Raw genomic sequence first — 20,484 nt, 5'->3', positions numbered from 1 at the left:
AAAAATGAAGATGAATACCTTTCTTTTGGTTTGTAAATAAGTAGGTTTACGCTGTCTGATGATCTGAACCTGAATGATGTACTGGGTGTGGATGTACTAGGTGCGAGAACCTGTCATGAACCTATGTGAAATCTGGTCATGAATCTGTTTCTGAAATGTGATCATGAATTTGTTTGTGAAATCTAGTCATGAATCTGTTTCTGAAATCTGTTGTCATGAACCTATGTGAAATCTGTTATCATGAACCTATCATGAAATCTGTTTCTGAAATCTGTTGTCATGAACCTGTCATCAAATCTGTTTCTAAATCTGTTGTCTTGAACCTGTTGAGGAATTGGAAACAATTGTCATGAACCTGTCATGAAATCCATGAAACTAAGGAGAAAAAAGGAAGAAGGCATAATGAGGTGTCCCAAATCAGATTTAGATTGAACTCAAACAAAGAAACAAATCAAAAATCTAAAGGCATGACCATCTTACGAATTTCACATATTCTACAAAATTTATCTTACATCATCTTACAAATTTCACATATTCTACAAAATTTATCTTACACCATCTTATGAATTTCATATATTCTACAAAATTTATCATACACCATCTTACAAATTTCATATATTTTACAAAATTTATCTTACACCATCTTAAAAATTTCGCGTATTCTCAAAATTTATCTTACACTATCTTACAAATTTCTTACAAATTTCTTATATTCTACAAAATTTATCTTACGCATGCCTCATCTTTTGTTGACTTGTTGTTTTGGCCCTTTTTTCCGACCTTTTGCCACAATGACCCCTTCTTTATGGTCGGATCGTAGATAGGGAGTTTTCTCACTTTCTAGGATAACGGGAATGATGCGGGGACCAAAAAGGAGGGATTTTGTTGAATGGATTCAACTCCTCCTCAATGACACCATTTTCAACTCTAGTAACTCATTTTTTCCCCGGGAGAACCATGTGTCATTTCTCGTTCCTCGTGTCAGTCACATAGAAGACTTGGGAAACTTGATCAACAAGTACAAATGGCTCTTCCTTGTATCCAACTTGTTCTAGATCTACTATGGTGAACCCATACATGTCTTTTGTTACACCCTCGGCGCCCTGAACCCAACGACATCTAAAAGTTGGCACCTTAAAGTCCGAATAGGTGAGCTCCCATATCTCCTCTATTTGTCCATAGTACGAAGCCTTCTGCAAATTGTTGTCAATAGCATCTATACGAACACCACCATTTTGGTATGTGCTTTTATTATCTTGGGCAATGGTGTAGAAGGTGTAGCCATTTATGTCATACCCATGATAACTAGTGATTGTGGACAACGGACCACAAGCCAAACTTCTAAGAGCATCACCTGTCCTAGAGTCTGACTTTTAGATCCGATCTCTAAACCGAATGTTGAATCCACTCACATGTGCCTTAGCTAGCCAAGCTTCGTCCCGCTTTGGATTCACTTGACGCAGGTGCTCCTTATGCTCATCGATGTATGGGGACACTTCTACTGTGTGTTGCAACACAAGAAAATGTGCTTGTCGGTAAGAATTCAGGTCAGGAGTGAATGACTTCTCCCCAAGAATACCTATCCCAGCTAACCTTCCCTCATGGCAAGATTTTGAGATGCCAATTGGATTACTAGGATCAACGTAATCAATACACCAGTCAACTACCTCCTCAGCAGAGTAGCCCTGAACCATACTTCCCTCGGGATGGACTCGACTCTTTGTATACTTGTTAAGAGTGCTCATGAATCTCTCATAAGGATACATGTGATGCAGGAACATCGGGCCTAGGTACCTTATCTCATGCACTAGGTGAACCATGAGATGTACAGATACGTCAAAGAATGATGGTGGGAAATAAGCCTCAAGAAGACAGATGGTCTCAAAGAAGTTCTTTTCAAGATCATCCAATGTCGTATCATCAATAACCTTCTGATAGATTGCATTAAAGAAAAAGCACAAGCTCATGATAGCCCTTCAAACTTTTTCCGGCAATATGTCCCTAATAGCGACTGCAAGCATGGTGGTGAGCATAACATCGCAATCATGAGCCTTCATTAGGAGAAATTTCTATTCTTTCGCATGGACAAGTTTTCTGACGTTGGAAAAATAGCCAAACGGTACTTTCACACTATGTAAGAAATCACATAATTCCTTCTTCTCTTCCCTGGTTAGATTTACAGCAGATGCCGGTAACTGTGCACTTTTGCCATCGAGAGAAAGCTCAAGTCTAATGTCCAAGTCTTCTAGGTCAGCTCATCCTTTTTCATGATCCTTTGTTTTGTACTTATCATTCATGAGTGTTCCAAGTAGACTTCCACATACATTTTTTTCACATGCATGTCATCTATACTGTGACGGACAGCTAAGTCTACCTAGTAAGGTAGCTTCCACAAGATTGACTTTTTCTTCCACTTGATCTTTGGATCATCTTCTTTGTTGCACTTTCGCTTTCCAAGGGTGGTAGTGCTTTTCTTGCCATGGGCATTGGGGAGATCCTTGACCAGATTGTAGACATAAGGCCCACTAAAATGCCTAGGAGCAGATGCTAACTCTCTCGTGACATCAAATTGATGTTTCATCTGTCGGTATGCATGTGATTGGGGAAGGAAGCGTCTATGTGGTACGTACACCTGTTTTCTTGAGTTGTTGAGCCAAAGAGTCTCGATGTCATCTAAACAATGGGCACAGTCCTTTTCCCCTTTGCACTGCCCAGACATAGAACGGCCACCTGGTATATCAGTGATGGTGGTGAAGAGCATGCCATGTAGTGTGAAGGGTACTCTCTTGTATGCGTCGTAGACCTTCACACCTTCCAACCATAATGTTTTCAGATCATCCACCAACGGTCTCAGATACACATTGATATCAATGCACGGCTGATGCGGACCTGAGATGATCATTGACATCATCATGTATTTCCTCTTGTTGCAAAGCTAGGGCGGAAGATTGTATATCGACATTAACACGGCCAGACACTGTGCTAGCTACTCATCTAACCGAATGGATTCATCCCATCTATGCTTAATGCAAATCGAAGATTCCTCGGATCTTCAGACAACACACGATACTTGAAATCAATGATGTGCCATTGGGATGAATCTGCCGGGTGCCATATGTAATCATCTTGCTTGCGGCCCTCCTTGTGCCAACGCAATAGCTGTGCGTCCTTTCTTGATGAAAACAAACACTTCAGACGAGGAATCAAAGGGAAATACCATGCCACCTTTTGAGGAGTTCCATACCTCCTTTCTTCATCACCCCCATCATTTCTTTGCTTATATCGAGACATTCCGGACTTAGGGCATTCGGTGTCGTTTGCATGGTTGCCACAAAATAGAATGCAGTCACTCTTACAAGCGTGTATCTTTTCAACCTCCAATCCCAAAGGGCAAATGTTCTGCTTGGCCTCGTAGGTTATCTTAGGTATCTCATTGCCTTCTAGCAACATATCCTTTAGCAGATCCAACAAAGCCTTGAAACCCCAATCAGTCATATGATGGATGGCCTTCAGCCGGAGCTTGAGTGATGTGAAGAGTTTCGTGTACTTCTTTTTGCATCCTGGATAGAGTGGTGTCTTCATAACTGTCACCATCCTTTTCAGTTTATCAAACTCCAAGTTAGTATACCCATCGTACCCCATGGCATCGCGCACCATCTCATGCAATTGGTCGGCCACATGAACATAGTTGCCACCAATTTGTATTAGGTCATCCTCACTGGGCTCATTCCCAACAGTCTGATTGTCAGAGTGTACTTCCTCCTCCAATTGGTCAGCCACATGAACATAGTCTGATTGTTGATTAGCAGAGGTTTCTTGATGCATACGATCGGCCTCAAGGTCTCAAGAATTACAACCTTCTTCGCCGTGCATATTCCAACACATGTAGTCATCCATGAAACCTCGAATGATCAAATGGGCATGCACATGAACTAAACTTGAGAACTGTCTGCCATTCACACAATCAATAGATGGACAACTTATGGTGGACTTGTGCTGATTCGACTTATCTACCTCTGCTGCAGCTATGAATGACTTCAAACCAGTTAAGTACTCGCCACAAGTACGGTTCTTAAGGTACATCCACGTCCGGTCTGCCATCTACATATTCAAGCATGGAAAAAATATTCTTCCCATGTCAAAAGTGGCCACAAAAATTTACATGTACCAGGCTAATGTAAATATGAAGTTGTGCATGAATAAAAAAACACCTTGGGGCCAGGTTTGCAGCTGGTGAGAACGGCGTGGAGCGAGACGTGTGTGTGCGGCGCGGCGTGATGCAGTGGCTGAGGACTGCAACAACAAATAAAATAATAAATATTATTCAAGCGTGTACTTATACATATATTCAATTACATGTATTAAGCAATAATAGTGTAAATATGAAATTGGGCATGAATAAAAAAGTAACCTTTCAGGAGAAAAGCTCCACGCTGATCAAGCAGCAGCTGTGGCTAGCACGTACCTGGTCAGCGCGCGGGGAGCGGCGAGCAGGGATGATGAGGACATTACACCTTCGGACACGGCCATTGATTATAAGGTGAGCTCGTTCCTACTTTTGTACAATTCGTTAAGTTCCACATGTACATATCATTGTACGTATAAATGTGTCTCAAAGTGCAAGTCCATCAAAGTCGAACTGTCAGTTCGTCGGCAGGCCAACATTGCTTCATTGGGAAGGTCATAACTCACCCGTCCGAAGTGCGATTGAGGTTAATGTGCACTTGATGGAAAGCTCGCTTGATAACCTTTCAAATAGACCTTGTCCCACTTCAAAATCGCATCGGCAAGGTCTCCAAATCATCAAGACTAGCTGTCGTTGTTTCTGCCAGGAGCTACGCCGTCGTCGTGAGCTTGTTATTCATCCTTGGGACCCTGGCCCAAGTTGGAGCATGCCTCAAGAAGATGGGAAACACACCAAGGAATCCCTTGGACGTCCTTCCCCTTGGCCACCTCCTTAGGAGGCCAGAAAGAGCGTCCAAGTCAAGTTGGAGGCCCAATTCATATCAAGTTCGAGTCCATCTCGGACTCCAGGAGCCGTCTGTGGTAAAACAGACGCCCAGGTCACATACAGACTCTGTTTTTTACAATCCACATATGGATGGATAGATAATTTCATAAGCTAACCAATGGATTTGGTTTGAGATCCAAATTCCATCAGAGTCAACGGAAATCGTCGAAACAATTCAGCATCCAGAATCTATCAGAATGTTGCGTCACCGTCTTTTGGGCTGTTTGGGTCTTGTAACATGTTGGGACTCCTTAGGGACGCGAACAGGGGTACTTGCACAACTCTTATACTATATAATCAGTAGCCGCTGCATATATTAGGGTTTGGAGTTTTGCTTAGATTCAATCTATCATCGAACGGTCACCATACGTTCATCGATTTGTGAGACCCCAACTTTATGAGTTAATCCAAGGATTCTGCAATTCAGTTGCACTCTTCCTTGCCCTTGCTTGTGTTCTTCAATTCGCAGGTAAGGATTAGCCTTCATGGCGAGGTCAACTAGGCAACGCATGGTTGATAACCAAGAGACGATGTGGTGCTTCGATTGCAGGCTCAGGTCATGTTGATCGGAAGCCGGATCGCTTGTGTCTGGTTGTCGACAAATCGATAGTTATCCTGCTGACGGCAGATCAGGCACCCTCGCGTACCCACCAAGGGATGGACCGGCCCAGGCGCGCGCGCGGCGAGCGGCGAGCAGCAGGGATGGGTCAGGACAACTAGGCTCGCGCGGCGACAACAACGCTGTGAGATGTAGGGGGAGACGCCGGCGGGTAGAGGCTCTGCTCAGCGCGTGTGATGGCAGCATGCGGCAATGGAGAACGCTGCCAAAGGGACTGCGCAGAGGCCCGCGGCTAGCTTTAATGGCCACGCGATCATTGTGCAGGCTCGCGCACGGCGAGCTGCAGGGCCGGGCCGGGACGTCCAAGGCGCGCGCGTGTGCGGCAAGCCGGCCGGCCGCAACGACAACAGGGCACTCTGCGCTACGAGGGAGAGGCAGGGTGGCGGGAGGTCGGCCAAGCTCGGACGTAGATGGCAGCTAGCGTGCGGTGGCGGAGAGGCAGGCGCAACGGGAGACCAGCTGGACGGGGCCGCCACGAATGGCGCACGTACGTGTGCACTGAAAGCGGTACTAGGCGGCGGCGGACCCTTCTTGGGCGTGGCCGGTCGACGGCCAACCGGCCGTCAGCATTGGCCTCGCGCCGCGCCCAGTCGTGGGCCGCGAGCCGACGAGACAGAGTGCAGCTCTTGAGCGCGAATAGGCCGACAACACCAAGTTCAGTGCAGACGGGGCTTCTATGATAGCATCTCGGATGTAGAAGCTTTCATTAGAAACACCGTGTAACTAACCAGCGTCTCCTTTATATCTCCATATAGGAGACGCGCGTCTCCTATGTAGGAGCTCTCATTGGAGACGCGGCCTAACTAATCCGTGTCTCCTTTGTGCCTCCGTATAGTTGACGCGGATTGTTAAACCACATCTCCAATATCCTCCTCCGTTATCGAAGACGCGTGTTGTTTACTCACGTCTCGAATGAGTTATCAAAGGAGACGCATTTTGTTTTCAGGCTTGGTGGGAGAACATATTGGAGACGCGTTACAAATCAGCGTCTCTAAATGGGGTATCTTCTTTAATGGTTTCTTACGTAGTGGGATAAGGCAACAATGATAAACTTATCGTTTCATGTCGTTCTCCAATTAAACCGAATAATATATTAGGTGCGGTGTCCCTTACAAAAAATACATGATCTATAGTGTTTCTGGGCAAAGATAATATTTTTTAGTGGCTCGTAGCAAAAACTACCATTTACGAGATGCGCTGTCCTTTGCTAACTCAAATCCATCCAGCCATGGTTTCGATTAAATGGATTCGTCTCCTCGATCACCGCTCAAGATCGGCAGTTCGTGGCCTACTCCCAATCAAGGTTGGTGCAGTCGTCCAAAAAATTGATGTTTTCAGATGCTATAAAATCAGCTACTTTCCAGATGAGGGAACCGACTGAGGTCCCGTTCGGTTGCATGAGAATGGTCCGGAACTGTTCCTACTCCTTCAATAATTTGTACTAGTGTGGAACTGTTCCTAGCCTGGAATGGCCCGGAACGGGATAACCGAGCCTGAAGGTAGCTCGATCCGCTCAATGGTATTTTGGAATTGACACGACATCGGATGTGTTATCGAATATCGATTGCCACCACTCACTAGCACCTTTAGTCAAAAAAGAAAACGCAAAAGAAAATAAAAATCAATTGTGTTAATGGATTGGGCCGGAAACAATAGGCCCATAACAGCCGGTCCTACTTGATGTAGCTGCATATACTCCTATACACATGCACAACCTTCCTCAAACAAAGCTAGTGTACATGATACAGAACGGTGAATGTACACTTCACCAGAATTTCATCTGATCCCACGTCACAATCAGAGAATCAGATAAACTGGAATCTCGTGCACTGCTGAAGGCAGTATATTTACGTTCTATAGCAGCGGTCGCGAAGAGTCCACCTTTCTTAGGCTCGACCCAGCAAACCTCTTTATCACACTCTTCCAAGATCCCTGCGAACACGAGAGGCATTTTTCTCTGAAATGTCGGTGAAGTAAAAACAAATGTGACACGTGGTACCTTGAATTCAGGCAGGTGCAGCTCTTCCTTCTACTGCTTAAAGGGTTTCAACAATGTGTACTCGATCAATTTAATACAAATGCTATAATGATTATATAGTTGTGTACCTTGCAATCATCCCGATATTTGACTGAGGGATCAACGATGTAGTTTCTTATGAGTCTGCAAAGCTCTGATGGCTTTTCGCGGTTTATGGCATGACCCGCATTTTTAACTATGACTAGTTCCGAAGTATCTCCCAGATGCCTGAATTTGGGTACCAAAGCTTAATGGATTATGATAAAGTCTCAGATACGATGACAGATGTGAATAGGCAAACCTTTTCAGCCGTAGGCCAAGTTCCAACGGAAAGACCCGGTCATGCTCTCCCCAGATTATCAAGGTTTGCTGCCAAATCAACACAATATGCAACAATTATATTCTTCAACTGTGAACAGGAGCACTTTTGCTTGAGATCTAGTATGCTCCCATTAAAGTCAATTGCTCGTGCAATGCAAATCATTACCTGACTAATTTTAGGAAGGTCTGAAAGCTTCCTACCATTGATCAATGCATATAACAGCTCAGTCTTCTCTTTCACATTGTCTGTGCACATAACCTGCAATATAATATAAATAAAATGTATAATCCTACTGTGCATATAACAAAGTTAAGCAGCCACTTCCTTTGTAAAAAGCACACAAACCATGTATGAATCTACTCAATTTTCCCTCAAGCTGTTTATTATAGAAGATGAGGAACAGCCAGAATTCAAATACCACTTTCTCCATGCATAAAATTAATTAGTAGGCCCCTTTGTCAGTCACGTCTAGTAAGAAAAAGGACATGATTATAGTAATCACAAAATTGATGATTTTCACCATCTAATAACAGTCAATGTACTGATGATACTGCCAGAATAGAAGACAATGGAGATTGTAGAGATGTTTCCAATGTAAAAATAGATGCTTACTGTTTTTGAGCACTAAATATCAAGTTGATTAAATGGCTAGGGAAAGCATGAGGAACTTATGGGTTCTTAAGTCCAATAAAATTATATTTTGTTTTCCCATCATCAAACGTTGTGTTCAGTACAGTACAATAGATTAATATTCTGCTATTGCGGGTTCAACCAAACAAGTCTGTGTTTAAGCCACTAATTCCTCTTGCCATGTCCAATTTACAATGAAAACAAAATGCATACTGAAGCCATAAGTATCAAATACATCTGCAAGAGTAGTCTTATTAGTTGGAACATCTTGAAGCAGCATATCAATTAATCAATCTATAACTAACCAAATTCGAAACACTCTCCAGGATTTTTATGACGTTGACCAATTAGGTTTAATAAATCTATAAACCTGAAGTGATATTAACCATTACTAAGTGCCTTCATCAGGATTTCTTTCTTTCACAATATTAACAACTACAAATGCCTCAGCTATAAATCTATCACTGCTAGTTGCCTATTGACCTGATCCAAGGATAAAAAGTTTATTATAGTATCACAACAAACTAGTGCTAACAATAAGACAATGAAAATCCTCACTATTGAATTGTTCAATGTACAGGGAAATTAGATTGTTTAGATGAACAGAAGAATCCTGAATTGCCACCGAATTGGCTCTCATATCCTGAACTCCCCTTATAATCCTATAGGTGGCGTTTGGAACTTTGGATGGGCTTTAGGAATGGGGCTGGGATAAGAGGGAGGTTATATAAACAGGCAAGTTTGGTTGGATATGATATCTCAACAGGTTTGCTGAATTTCTGTAAGCCTGCAACAACTAAGCTATGCACTAGCTAACAGCACCTGCAATGCAACGGATGGACCAATCAAGGGAACAATTGTGGATATAGAAGCTTTTAACTTCATCACCGAACCACCGAGCAGAAGAAGTCGTATCAAATAACCATTCATTCTCAATCACGCAACGCTGCAGCACAAGAAACTTCAGGTGAAATTAGTTGGCACGACCCTGAATTTACCTACCCTGATGTAGTCCCTGATGAAGCAGGACGGCATGAACCGCGGCGGGCGGCAGAAGGTGAGCCCCACGAGCCTCCTGAGATCCTCCGGCCGCTGCGGCAGCAGCAGGCTGGCGGCCTCGGCGATGTCCTCGACAGCGAAGAGCCCCGCTGCCAGGTCTGCGTCCTCGAGGCACACTCCCGCCGCGACGAGCACGAGGCGCTCCACCGCCGCCGGGAACGCGTGGGCGAGGTGGTACGCGACGAACCCGCCGTAGCTAACGCCGACGACGGCGTACCGCTGCGGCGCAGAGGGGAGCGCCGACATGGCCGCAGCGATGCAGGCGGCCTGATAGGCCGGGGAGCGGTCGGCCGCGGGGGAGGAGGAGGCGCCGAAGAAGATGAGGTCCGGGACGTAGGGGGCCAGGCCGGCGGCGAGGAGCGGGGCTAGGAAGGGGGCCCACTGCCAGGTGGCGCTCGCGCCGAATCCGTGTAGGAGGAGGACCGGGTGCAGGGGGATGGCCCCAGTAGTCGCGGCCGGCGGGTGCCAGAGGTGCACGACGGCGCCATCCTGGAGTGGGACGGCAGCCCGGCGGAGCCCCGCGGAGTGGAAGCAGCGCGTGTAGCAGCGATCACGCACGAGCGTAGGGCTGAAGCGGTTCTGCCACCGGCGGCGGGGAAAGGCAGCGGACGGTGGCGGCTGCGCGGGCATTTCCCTCGCCGGATCGCCGGAGGCGGGAGATCCCGAGGGAGGAAGAACGCGTGTGGGTGTGGGAGGGTGTGGACTGGGTGTCTGGGTCGATGCACCGGGTTATTTAATTTATTATCCTTCAATTGTTATTATTAATTTAACTTCTACATTTTTACCATTTATCTCCAACGGAAGACTCTAAACCATTCTCTAGAAAGATTCCGTTCTCTATATACTCCAGCAGCAGCGTTCTTTAAATGGTGCTCTAAAATAGAGAACGCTACAGATTTTCTATATATATAGAGATTCTCTCTCCTCTTTTCTATTTTTTCTTTACATTTTAAACACTGGATGAAATAAAAATAAAATATGTCCATAGCATTTGAGATATGATAAATACGTACAAAAATTTGGAATAAAATACGTTTCTAATATAGAGTTTAATGTATAGAGAACGAGAGAACGTTGTTGGAGAGAAATGAGATATAGAGAAGAGAATCTTGTAGAGAAGTCTTTAAATAACGGATATAAAAAAGGATATAGAGAACGACGGTTGGAGATAGCCAAAGTCGGAGTCTATATATTTACCATTTTTATTCACGTGGTATGTCAAATCGCTGCGCCAGCTTGGATCAGCCACGCAAAAAAGACCATCGTAACCCTAACATATCCTATAGTACATTCTGTCCTTCTATTTCTATGACGGGTGGGACCAGCCATCTTCTTCCACCTTATCTTCTTCCTCCGGCCACCAAGTCGAACTCCTGCGCTAATGGATCCACCATCTTACGCCACCACAGCGCCGCCACCAGTAGGTCCTCAAGCGCGAGGCGGAAGCCCTCCGGCTCGTCTCCCCGCTCCAGCGCGCCGACGAGGTCCCCGCGAAGACGCCCAGCTCGCTGTCTACCTCGGATGAACTTGGTGCGGATGGCGCCGATGAACTCCTCGGGGGCGGTGCTGCCGAGTCCGCCGCCGCACACCATCTTGCGCATGCCCTCGCCACCGCCCGCGCTGAGCTCGTGCGAGAAACTCTTCACGTCGAGCGCCCGCTCGTGTTGCGCAGGATCGCGCGGAACCGCGGCGATTCCATCTGCCAAGCCCCGCTGGCGTCCAACACCGCCGAGCTTCTGGATGGATGGCTCCATCTATCATATATTGCAGGTAATTTTGTTTTGTCCACTGGCTTAAGCACACACACGCATGCATTTGGCAGCTGCGCTCGCAATTTTTTGCTTCTTTAATTTGAGGAAAGAACAAGGCGGGCAGTAGAGACCAGGCGGTCGTCCATCAACCGCTCCGGCTGCTCGCCGAGCCAGGAAATAGGAGGCGAGCCCGCTGGCTCCACCTCCTCGCCCGCCGTGGACCCGTGCGCCACCAGCGGGCCGACGGCGTACAGCGGCGGGAACCCCAGAGAAGACGGAGGTGGAAGAAGAGCGCCGCGGTGGCCGCGCCTTGGACATGCGTAGGAGCAGAGAGCGGACGTCGAGATCTCCCCAACGAGGCGGCGTCAGGGGAACAAGGACGGGACGACGACCACGGCGGTGTGCGGTGCCATCACGGCGCGAAGGAGCGGCATGGCGGAGAGCGCGCTGTCCCTGGTGGCGACGGCGAGGGTGGGCGGGCGGACGACACCGAGCTCGGTGACGGAGCTGGAGGCGGTCAGGGAGAAGAGCCCGATGGAGCTGAGGACAAGGGAGGGCAATAGGGTCATTTCCTATTCCGATACACGCTAGCATGGGGACATGGAGCGCCACGTCAGCGAAATTGGTAATTCTGTTAAGTTTTCGGTTTCACGACGGCAAAAATGTTGAAGCCAAATTAATAATAGCAATGGAAGGTGTGTCATCCGTAAAGATGGCAATAAATTAAATAACCCCTATGCTCCAGCGGCAGTATGTTATGGCTGTTTTGTCGAACCAGTCACAGTTCACCAGTGTACCATGGCATTATTGCCGCGTACTCAATATTACAAAGCATAGCGCTAGTTCTTGTCGTTTTACCAAATTCTGCTAAATAACCTTTCAAAAAAATTCTGCCAAATAAAACTAATCTTGTAACCTGCACGGTGCACCTCTACATTACTAGCTAGAGGATCAAACACACAGTAAATATATATAAGATATTTTAAACATATACGCACAACATAGAAGTACGTACTTATCTCTATAAATGCTAGGAGCCTGGTACACACCAAACTTTAGTAGACGCCTCCGATAGATTAGGTCGACAGGTTTTAAGAACCCTAGCAACTAAGAACCCTAGCAACTAAGTTATGCTCAATGCACTGTACAAAAGACTTTTAAATCCATCTACTCAGAATATGTAGGTGTTTTATCCGCCAAACTACCAAGGTATTCCCGAGTTAGTAAATTTGTAGGTAGGGTGTCACCGAAATTAGAAACTCGAAGGTACAACACAAGGATCATATAGGTTCAGGCTGCTGAATAGCGTAATACCCTACGTCCTGTTTGGTGGTTTGTACGGTATGAGATTGAGATGTTTTGGTGTGGGTCCCTGTCTGGCCTTATATACTGGGGGGCAGGATTACGGATCAAATATTTGGTATTCCTAGCCAGGTACGACCTATGGAGTCCTGCTTCGGTTACAACGAGTAGTTTTCTTCTATACCGACTAGTTCAACCTATATTCGTGTACTTTATAATAGCTTCATAAGCAAGTTACATGAAGTAACTATCCCTACTCCGAGATAATCCATGTCATGTTAGTAATCCCAGGATGCTGGTTTGACAAGCCCCAAACTTTTCGTAGTCGAGCCTTGGAGTCCTCAGAGTACTTTCTAAGGCACTTTGAGTACTTCTATATTGAGTTGAATGCTTCAAACAGTGTGTGCTCTTCTAAGTACCTTCAGGCTGCCACGAGGCTATGAGGTGCTCAACCTTTGATCGTCTTGAATTTGTAATTGAAATAAAATCTACTTTTGTATGGGTGCGAAGAACATCGCTGATATGAACCTGTTAGGGTTTGTTCCTGATCTTTCGATGAGAGGCATGGGATAACTCGATTGATGGAGGAGACGACATTCACGGCCCGACTACAGCCTTCCAAGGATGCTGCGCCTTAGCAACCGATACACCAACTCCTATGGTTGCCGCGATCTTGTGGAGCGCGATACCCGGCCACTAGGGCACTCGTCCTGCAAGCAATCGAAGAACCAGCAAGAACAAGTAGAACAAGTACTGAAATTACGAGATGTAATTGAAGGTCTCAAACCGAATCTCAATTATGGTGGGGTTCCGTGAACAAGTGGACGGGCGGCTGGATCAGCACGCGCGTCTACAAGGAAGTAGCAAAAGCTAAACTTGCATCTAACAAAACTCGAGTGTTCTTGATGGTGGCTAAAGGTTATAAAGAAGTGGAAGAATGACCACAAGGGTGCTGGGGTCGTGTTCCAACCCTAGGACACATCCGACTTGGACTCAACTTGATACACGGCCCGTTGGGCCAAATTAGGGTGACACAGCACCGTGGCTGAAAAGAACTCTTTAGTAAATTGAGGATTGCGGTTGACTCCGAATAGATACGAAGATGATTCCAGATCCGTGGAAAGTAGATTTGATAAGCTTTCCAGAAAGTATTTGAACAACCAAAACGGAGTCCGGATGAAGTCGTGGCGGCCGTTACAAGTCGTGTCTATCCTGCAGTCCGAATCCAGCCTGCGCGATGCCTCTTCCCTTTTGATCCAATCCATTGTTCCTGAGTAAAACAAGAGTGCATGTGTCTCCATTGACTAAATATGATGAACCTGAGCTTAAGAGTGAACTTACTTGATGGGTAAGCCGACGAGCACGAGCGCGAGTAATAGGACCAAGAGGTGTTGTCGAAGTAGATACTGGTGTAGGTGTGGATGTATCGTTGGTGACGATGTCCTCATCATCCTCCCCTTCTTGCATTTGAGTCGTCCTCAACTCAAGCTCATCTTCCTCTCCCAAATATGGCTTCAAATCTGCAATGTTAAATGTGGGACTAACCCCAAAATCTACAGGCAGGTCTAGTTTATATGCATTATCATTAATTCGCTCTAGCACTTTAAACGGACCATTAGCCCAAGGCATCAATTTAGACTTTCTCAAAGCAGAAAACCTATCTTTTCTCAAGTACAACCAAACCAATTCACCAGATTCAAAAATCAATTGCTTTCTACCTTTATCACCAGCAAACTTATACTTAGAATTCATGCGCTTTATGATTTCTTTAGTTGTTTCATGCAGTTTTAACATCAGTTCAGCACGTTGCTTAGCATCAAAGTTCAATTTTTCAGAAGTGGGCAAAGGCATTAAATCAATAGGAGCACGAGGTATCAAGCCATAAACAATCTCAAAAGGGCACATCTTTGTAGTAGAATGCATGGAACGATTATAAGCAAACTCATGAGGCAAACATTCTTCCCACAACTTAATATTCTTCTTTAAAACAGCCCTTAATATGGTAGACAAGATTCGATTAACAACTTCAGTTTGACCATTAGTTTGGGGATGACAAGTGGTAGAAAATAGAAGCTTAGTTCCCAATTGTGCCTATAAAGTTCTCCAAAAGTGGCTAAGAAATTTGGCATCACGATCAGAAATAATTGTGTTGGGCACACCATGCAAACAAACACTTTCTCAAAAGAACAAATTAGCAACATGTGTAGCATCATCAGTTTTATGAAAGGGAATAAAGTGTGCATCTTAGAAAATCTATCCACAACCACAAAAATGCTATCACGTCCCTTCCTAGTTCTAGGCAATCCCAACACGAAATCCATAGAAATATCCTCTCAAGGAGCACTAGGAAGAACTGGTAAAGGTATATACAAACCATGCGGATTTAAATGTGACTTAGCTTTTTGACATATAGTGCAGCCTGCAACAAATCGCTCCACATCTCTTCTCATTTTTGGCCAAAAGAAATGACCAGCAAGTGCATCCTCTATCTTCTTTGCTCCAAAATGCCCCATCAAGCCACCTCCATGCGCTTCTTGTAACAACAACAAACGAACGGAGCTAGCTGGAATGCATAGCTTGTTAGCTCGAAACACAATCCCATCATTGACGTCGAATTTGTTCCATGCTTTTCCATCCTTACAATGCAGCAAGACATCCTTAAAATCAGCATCATTCACATATTGTGTTTTAATTGTGTCCAAACCAAAAATCTTGCAATCAAGTTGTGTCAACAAAGTATATCGCCTAGACAAAGCATCAGCAATGACGTTCTCTTTCCCTTTCTTGTGTTTGATGATATAAGGAAAAGATTCAATAAATTCAACCCACTTAGCATGTCTACGGTTCAGTTTTCCTTGACTACGAATATGTTTCAAAGATTCATGATCAGAATGGATAACAAACTCTTTGGGCCACAAATAATGCTGCCATATTTCTAATGTGCGCACAAGAGCATACAATTCCTTATCATAAGTAGAATAATTCAGAATAGGTCTGCTCAATTTTTCACTAAGATATGCAATAGGTTTACCATCTCGTAACAAAACACCACCCAAACCAATTCCACTAGCATCACATTCAAGCTCAAAGGTCTTATTAAAATCAGGAAGTTGGAGGAGAGGTGCATGTGTCAACTTATCTTTCAACATGGTGAACGCATTCTCTTGTGTGGTGCCCCAAGAAAAAGGCACCCTCTTCTTCGTAAACGCATTCAACGGTGCCGCAATGGTGCTGAAATCCTTCACGAAGTGACGATAGAACCCAGCAAGTCCTAGAAAACTCCCCACCTGTGTGATGGTCTTTGGTACAGGCCATCCCTGAATAGCTTCCACCTTGGCTTGATCAACTTCAATTCCCTGTGGAGTAACAACATAGCCAAGAAAAGATACTCGATCTGTGCAAAAGACGCACTTCTCAAGGTTACCAAATAAACGTGCATCACGTAAAGCAGTAAAAACAGCACGTAAATGATCAAGATGTGCCTCCATGGATTTGCTATAAATCAATATATCATCAAAGTAGACAACAACAAATCTACCAATGAAAGCACACAGAACCTCGTTCATTAATCGCATGAAGGTACTAGGTGCATTAGTTAACCCAAAAGGCATGACTAGCCACTCATATAACCCGAACTTAGTTTTGAAAGCAGTTTTCCATTCATAGAAGTAGTCATGCGTGGCTGCCATGATAAAAGTTATTACAAACCAGATTAAACTTCAAGTTCACAGCAGCGGAATTCAAAGTACGATAACTGTACACGTCGCTAGTATGAACATCATGCTAAGCCATGGCATGACCTCACTCGTTAGGGTCGGTGTTGGCCGGGGACGGGTCCCACTCTACGGACCAACCATCAGGCAAAGCATAGGGCCAAGGCATGGGAAGAGTAGGGTCTTCAGAGATATTACCTGAAATTAAAATCATAAGGCAAGGCTGAGTACTCTAATACTCAGCAAGGCTTACCCGGAATTAGGGTATACTTAGCCCATAACAAGACCATGAAGGCTTTAATAGGGTTTTGGGTTTTATTTCAGCTGAAAAGCAACAAAGAGTAGGTCCTTACTTTCATATTTTAGCTTTCAGATTCTAGTTCCTTTAACCATTCTAAGTGAGCACCTGTAACTACTCAAGCAAGGTAGAGTCTTTTAAACATGCACCAGTATTACTCATCAACAACATTACTCTTGTTACTCTATGTGGCAAAAGAGTTAAGCAGTCTCAATCTCCGTGAGAAATGGACGATTCTGAATCGAATTTCAACCCTTGCAAGGTAAACCTAACTCACACGCTTGGAATACCAACAGGTCGTTCCGAAGCAACCGTTTGCCTTTCATTCCGGGTTATGGAACAATGCCACCACAAGCGACTGTAGGACCATACGCACATCCAATGTGCAGGACATACGTCTATAGCGCGACTACATGACCGTATTTCCGTCTGCTCTGCAGAACGTACTCCCACAGTCGGTGCGTGTAAACATAAAAATAAAAGCCGAGTGGTGGGAGACGAGTCCACTTGCCGGGCCGATTGGTTACTAGGCTTACCGCTTACCATATTTCGCGGCATGTGGCTAGTACTTTCAAACGCTTAACTGCCACTACCACACACTATGACCTTAACCAAATTCATCAACACAGACGGGGTATCTTTAGATACTACACATAACGCCGTCCGTCATCGTTATAGTGATTGCAGAATTGTAATCAATCAATTCCTATATCGCGCGAGTGACAGGAAATCACTCAACTTCTACCGGTCCTATTAGCATAGCACTAGTCGGACTCAGTTTCTAATATTCAATACATTGGTTCCTAGGGAGATGCATCTATGGTTTCCAGACAACCCCTAAGAACTTAATGCACAAGTATAAAAGTATATAAAGGTAAATTGCATTGTAAATAAGATATTGGGTTTATGTCCGGGGCTTGCCTTCACTGGCGGGGCTGGGGTCAAGAACGTTAATAAATTCTCCCAAACTCAGGTTTGGGGTCTCAGTTATGTCTCCGACAATGTTCCAGGCGTCTTCAGAGACTTCCACTTCGGGTTCCGGGTGAATCTGATAATCACCGTCGGCGAGAAACGTCGAGTCTACATGTGATGAAAATGATGCAGTTTAGAAAATGCATAGATGGTTACTCCACTTCACAATAAAGTTGCAATCCAATGAACATAACATTATATATTAGCAAACAACACAATTGCCATTTACTGGGCAGTCATTTATCGGGTATTAACCCATATACTTAGTTACATTAAGTGACAGGGGGGGTAACTCTAAACATTTAACTAATTACATGAAGAAGCATGGTTGATTATTGAACTAATTACATTTAACACTTTTATTTATTTAACTAGCTAATCACCTTGAATAACCCTAAGTTATTATTTAATATGGATCTACTAATCAAGTTCTATTTATTTTAGTTGTTCTACACCTGATCATGGGTTGAGAATTTGGGAAAGTATTACACTACTCAAGAATAATACTTCAAACTATTTTCTTAATTTTTCATGAATAAAAACTAGCATAAATGAATTATCTTTGGGAACAAGCAAAAATTCATAACTTGATGTATGGCCTACTAATAATCCTAAAATTTTTACTATGGATTACATATGCAAAAAGGAAGTTATGGTATAAATTTCAATTACAAATACTAACAGAAACATCCTTAATTAAAAATTTAAGCATTTCACCAGCATATAACAAAAGTACTCGAAATCTAAGTAAATGAGCAGTAAAGAACTCGAGATTTTTATATAGAGCTATATATGGCACATACAATCTAAGTTCCAAATTTCAGCCACAACACATGCATATAACATGAGATACAAATAAAACATTCATTTCATAGAATTTAATTTACATCAAAAACTACACCCATACAGCTCAAACTTGCTATATAAAAGTAGTCGAATTTAACTTAAGGATTCCAACAAAACTGGTTTGGTATTTTTCTGAATTTTCTACAATTTTCTACACATTTTTGAAATTCACAGCTTTTGAATTGGGGAAGGCTCTGGAATTTTACAGGGACACCCTTAGAATTTTTGAAATCATTACAGGGATGCCCTTGGCTCGTCGGGGAAGAAGGGCAGGGAGGTCGCCGGGCAAATTCCGGTGAGGGAGACAGCAGGGGTTGGAGGGGAAGTGGTCAGCGAGCTTCAGGAGCTCAAGGCGCACCTGCTGGGGGCTTAAGAAAGGGGAGGGGATGGTCGGAGGGGGTGTTCCCACGGCGGCCGAGGCGGCGGCGGAGGGGCTCTCGTCGGCGAGGGGGTTCCCGACAAGGAGAAGGGCTAAGCTTGGGCTTGATAGCTGCAGGAGGATGAGGGGAAGCTATTGGAGTAGTCGAATTGGACGGAGGAGGGTTGGAGGTAAGAGCTCGACGGTGGACAGGAACTCACCGGTGAAGCGGTAATGGCGGCGAGGTAGCTCCGGTAGAGGTCCGGTCACGGGGAGTGGTTTGGGAGCGTCAGTGGAGCGAGGGGAAACTTCCTAGGGGGTTGTGGTGGTGCGGGGAGGGTTGGAGTGAGCTGTCCACGGCGAATAGGAGGGCGCCGGAGTTGGAGGAGATGGCGGCGGTGGTGCTCGGGGTTCCAGGCAAGTAGAAAGAAGAAACGGGAATGGAATGGGGAGAGAGGGAGCTAGTGTTGCTCTTGAACCAGAAAAGAGGGGGCGAGGGGGCATGCACGGGCAGTGCCACGACGGCGGCGAGATAGCGGCGGCAGAGCCGCGGGACGGCGTGGCACGCGCGCAAGAGAGCTAGGGAGGAGGAGCTAGAGTGCCACTCGGGTTGGGGGCGACGCGTGGAGCGGGTAGGAGCTGGAGGTGCCGCCGGGGAGCGGCCGAGGCTCAGCACATGGCCGAGGAAGCGGCGCTGACACCGGCGGCAGAGGAGCAGCGGGCGAAGCAGAGGAGGTGCCAGAGGAGGAAGATGAGGGGAAGAGGTCCGAGGGACCTCGTTGGGATTTATAAAAACTTCAGGGACTTCTCTGTAAACTAGATTTTCCCACTGATCCAAAGCTCTCATGAGGAAATGGTCAAAATAAAAGATGTAGAACTTTTCAAATCCTATAACTTTGCTTTAGGATGCAACTTCAGAAACCTAAAGTATACTACTCTAATTTACATTTTTGCACTCAACTTAAACTTAATAAAGTTTTTGTCCTTAGGAAAGTGAATTTTTTGAAAAGCCGGGCTTACCTGCAAACATTTATGACTGGTCATGATTACTTTCATTTTTACATTTAAGCCTTAGTAACTTTGAAAGTTACTTTTACCATTCCACTATTTACATAAAAGGGACTTGTATTTTTGTGAAATTACATAAATGCCCTTATTTTTATAACTTCACTCAAATTTCACACAATTCAAACAATTTTTCCTATTGGCTTGCTCTATTTGACACCTAGGGTGTCACAACCTTTCCCCCAAAAAGGAATCTCGTCCCGAGATTACAGGAATGATGGAATAAGAGGGTAGATACCTAAGAATTCTTGAGGAAGTCCGGGAAGTTTTTATGAAGATAATCTTCGGTTTCCCAGGTAGCCTCTTCTTCTGTATGATGATCCCACTGGATCTTAAACATTTTGACTATTGCTCTTCTAGTATTTCTTTCCTTGGTATCTAAGATTCTGATTGGAAGTTCCTTATAAGAAAGATCGGGTTCGATGTCGATACCTTGCGTATCCACGATTTCGGTAGGAACGCTGATACATTTCTTCAGCTGAGATACATGGAAAACATTATGAATAGCTGCTAGCTGAGGA

The 20,484-nt window shown here is 44.9% G+C and overlaps 2 protein-coding genes across 4 annotated transcripts; one reads left to right on the top strand and one right to left on the bottom strand.

Annotated features, from left to right (window-relative positions):
• Window positions 1-7,228: 7,228 nt before the first annotated feature.
• Window positions 7,229-10,390, bottom strand: LOC112873540 (2-hydroxy-6-oxononadienedioate/2-hydroxy-6-oxononatrienedioate hydrolase-like). 3 transcript variants are annotated; one of them, XR_003224769.1, is made up of 5 exons: window positions 9,602-10,390; window positions 8,135-8,227; window positions 7,949-8,016; window positions 7,630-7,875; window positions 7,229-7,587 (listed from the first exon to the last, which is right to left on the bottom strand). XR_003224769.1 is itself a non-coding variant. In XM_025936532.1 (5 exons), exons 1-5 carry the CDS (start codon window positions 10,286-10,288, stop codon window positions 7,485-7,487), a joined length of 1,065 nt encoding a protein of 354 aa, XP_025792317.1. In that variant the 5' UTR covers window positions 10,289-10,384; the 3' UTR covers window positions 7,229-7,484. The 3 variants fall into 3 exon arrangements, 1 of the variants encoding a protein (XP_025792317.1); XR_003224768.1 differs by having other exon boundaries at window positions 7,229-7,562; XM_025936532.1 differs by having other exon boundaries at window positions 7,229-7,562; window positions 7,737-7,875; window positions 9,602-10,384.
• Window positions 10,391-10,975: 585 nt separating this feature from the next.
• Window positions 10,976-12,266, top strand: LOC112872927. Its single transcript, XM_025935961.1, has 2 exons — window positions 10,976-11,428; window positions 11,520-12,266. Exons 1-2 carry the CDS (start codon window positions 11,180-11,182, stop codon window positions 11,970-11,972), a joined length of 702 nt encoding a protein of 233 aa, XP_025791746.1. The 5' UTR covers window positions 10,976-11,179; the 3' UTR covers window positions 11,973-12,266.
• The last annotated feature ends 8,218 nt before the right edge of the window (window positions 12,267-20,484 follow it).

The sequence above is a fragment of the Panicum hallii genome, chromosome 9 (genome assembly GCF_002211085.1).
Source record: "Panicum hallii strain FIL2 chromosome 9, PHallii_v3.1, whole genome shotgun sequence".
Lineage (NCBI taxonomy): Eukaryota > Viridiplantae > Streptophyta > Magnoliopsida > Poales > Poaceae > Panicum > Panicum hallii.
This window is presented reverse-complemented; position numbering and strand designations above follow the sequence as displayed.